Source organism: Spea bombifrons, chromosome 3 (genome assembly GCF_027358695.1).
Source record: "Spea bombifrons isolate aSpeBom1 chromosome 3, aSpeBom1.2.pri, whole genome shotgun sequence".
Taxonomy (NCBI): Eukaryota; Metazoa; Chordata; class Amphibia; order Anura; family Pelobatidae; genus Spea; species Spea bombifrons.
Window position 1 is genome coordinate 69,268,440 of NC_071089.1, and position 2,804 is coordinate 69,271,243.

At 40.5% G+C, this 2,804-nt stretch overlaps 1 protein-coding gene across 1 annotated transcript; it reads right to left on the reverse strand.

Moving 5' to 3' along the window:
- Positions 1–576: 576 nt before the first annotated feature.
- Positions 577–2,328, reverse strand: LOC128483985 (acrosin-like). The gene is made up of 5 exons (XM_053460306.1): positions 2,259–2,328; positions 1,793–1,991; positions 1,316–1,581; positions 1,013–1,158; positions 577–840 (listed from the first exon to the last, which is right to left on the reverse strand). Exons 1-5 carry the CDS (start codon positions 2,326–2,328, stop codon positions 577–579), a joined length of 945 nt encoding a protein of 314 aa, XP_053316281.1.
- Between the last annotated feature and the right edge of the window lie 476 nt (positions 2,329–2,804).

The window sequence follows — 2,804 nt, forward strand, 5'->3', positions numbered from 1 at the left end:
TCTCTCCTGTGTTCCAATGGCCCTTTATCACTCCCATCACTCCTGTGTTCCAATGGCCACTTATCACTTCCATCACTCCTGTGTTCCAATGGCCCTTTATCACTCCCATCTCTCCTGTTTTCCAATGGCCCTTTATCACTCCCATCACTCCTGTGTTCTAATGGCCACTTATCACTCCCATCACTCCTGTGTTCCAATGGCCCTTTAGCACTCCCATCACCCCTGTGTCCCAATGGCCCTTTATCACTCGCCTTACTCCTGTGTTCAAATGGCCCTTTATCACTCCCATCACTCCTGTGTTCCAATGGCAGATTGTGTTCGTTGACCCAAGTTTAAGTTTAAAAGGCTGATTGATGGTTAGAAAACCCTTTTGCAATTATGTTACAGCCAGAAATTTCCTCAGTGACCCCAAACATTAGACGTACAAGAAAAGGACACGTCTTATTGATGCATTTCTATTTATTGGTTTATTAATCTAGTCAATCAAGTCTACTAATTGCTGACATGTAATAATTCTCTCCTGTAAGGAGACGGCTCAGATGTGATGGAATCTTCTATTTCTGGAGCTCTCAGGAATCACAGGGTTTTCATGCCAGCTTTGCTGATTTTCTCAGCTAACTTTGGCCAGATCTTTTTCATGGCCTTCATTTCCACAGGTTTGGATGCAGGTTTCTGGTCCTTGAAGATATGTCCAACAATCCACTCGAGGTAGAACTGAGTGGAGGTGTAAACTCCAGGTTTCTGCTTTCGGGCACAGCCGGAGCCCCAGCTGGTTACGCCGACCACCATGTAGAACTTGGCTTTTTGTCTTTTGCACATCAAAGGTCCTCCACTGTCCCCCTGCGTGATTCCAAGTAAAGAAAGCGTTCCTTTATACAGACTGTCAATAATTACCATTATCTCAGCTGTTCCTCGGCACAGTTTTATGAAACAAGTACTGTCCAGGATGCTGAAAACATTAACAATGTATCATCACTGAGTAAACAGGGCATGTGGCCACAAATCGGCTTACCTGGCAACTATCGATACCTCCCTGTTCATACCCTGCGCACAGATTGTAGCCACGCACACCTCCGTTATACCAGGTCGGGCGGTTGCAGCGCTCCGTGGGAATCAGATTCACAGGAGCTTCCTGGAGAACGTCCGCCGATTCCTCAGCTGGAGAGAAAAAGATTTATCAAATGTATCGCTGGCCTCAGAAATCTTTGAGTCCTTTACAAACCTAAAGACAGGACGCCCTGCCCCGACCCACCCCACTCACAATAGAGCCACTAGACATATATATGTAAATATCTATAGCTAAAGCTGTGCTTACCTCCTTCTTTGACGACACCCCAGCCTGTGACGTAGCAGTCGTCCATTTTGCTTAGAATCGCTTGTTTGGCGGGGAGACAAGCCGGCTGAATATACTCATTAAAGTCGATCCGGTTGTTTAATCTGAGTAAGGCGATGTCATTGCTCTTAGATTTCGGGTCATACTTCTCGTGTACAATCAGCTCTTTGATGGTTCTGTTCTGAGTCTTTCCTCCTATGTCTGATAGGCGGTTGGCGCCAAACACAAGTCTCCAGGAATAATATTCACTGAATAAACCAAAGTACATTCTGTTAGTGATCCATCAACTTCATTATTATATGACGTATAGGAAGGGGTCTGGGCTTCCAAAAAATAATTGTGTACAATGCAGACATTTAGGAAATAAATATACTCGTGATTTCTCCTAAAGAATAGATGACTATGGTTCTGGTTCTGGGATTTATGTTTCTATTAAAATATATACAAAAAATGACTTACTTGCCAAGATCCTTAAAACAATGGGCGGCTGTCAGAACCCACAAAGGATTCAGGAGGACGCCTCCACATAAATGATGATACTGCTTGTCGCTGAACCCCTGGATACTAACTAACCAGGGCCAGTTACCGGGCTCCGCATCCTTTCCCCCGACCACGCGGGAGCCACGGAAATCCTCCACTAGGGGTCTGTTTCCACAAACTGAAATACAAAGAAAAAGACATTTAAGGAACAGGAGCTTTCTGATTTAAAGTAAAATAACTACAAAGGATGTATAAGTTACTGAAATCCATACATTATATACTTTAAAGAATAATGTAAGGTTTAAACTATTTGACAGTTACACACATGAATCTGTTTTAAAGTAGTACAAATGGGGGCAGTTGGGTTAAACAGTTAAAGATAACAGAATAACGTTTTAAACTATAAAACATCCATAAATTGTAATGTAATAACAGATAAACTCACCTCCATATCCAGAGCTTTGAGATACGCTGAAAATAGTCCAAATAATGAAACCGATCAGAAACAGCTTCATGCTCAGTCCTGGGCACTAAACAGCTGTTTACTTCTGCAGCAGAGTGTACAGAATATGTAAAGCTTTATGGACTATGACAGCATCAAGGAAGAAGTACCTATGAGGTCACATCGAGGAAACTCAGCCATACACAGACATTAAGATTCAATGCAAGAAAAATACATTATAAATTAAATGATTAATAAAATTAAAAATAAATTATAAAATGAGGGATCCTTTATAGAGAACAAACATGCTGACAAAGCATGCAAAAAGGAGAGTAAAATGACAAAATTTGAAATTGAGAAACTGGTTTCTATAGAGAATAAAACTAATGCTATTTTTTCATATTAAAATGTCCAATATTAGAGTACTGTATGTGTTTTTATATTTTTGTATAATAAAGATATATTTATTTTATTTTTGAACTCATTTTTTCTAAGTATACAATTTATGAGGAGTTTCCCTAGTTTAATGACATGATCTTAATATACACC

Coding starts and splice junctions, on each gene's coding strand:
- LOC128483985 (XM_053460306.1), bottom strand. CDS start 2,328: ATGAAGCTGTTTCTGATCGGTTTCATTATTTGGACTATTTTCAGCGTA. Junction 1,582..1,792: donor TGTTTTAAGGATCTTGGCAA/GTAAGTCATTTT, acceptor TGGTTTATTCAG/TGAATATTATTCCTGGAGAC. Junction 1,159..1,315: donor GGGTGTCGTCAAAGAAGGAG/GTAAGCACAGCT, acceptor TTTTCTCTCCAG/CTGAGGAATCGGCGGACGTT.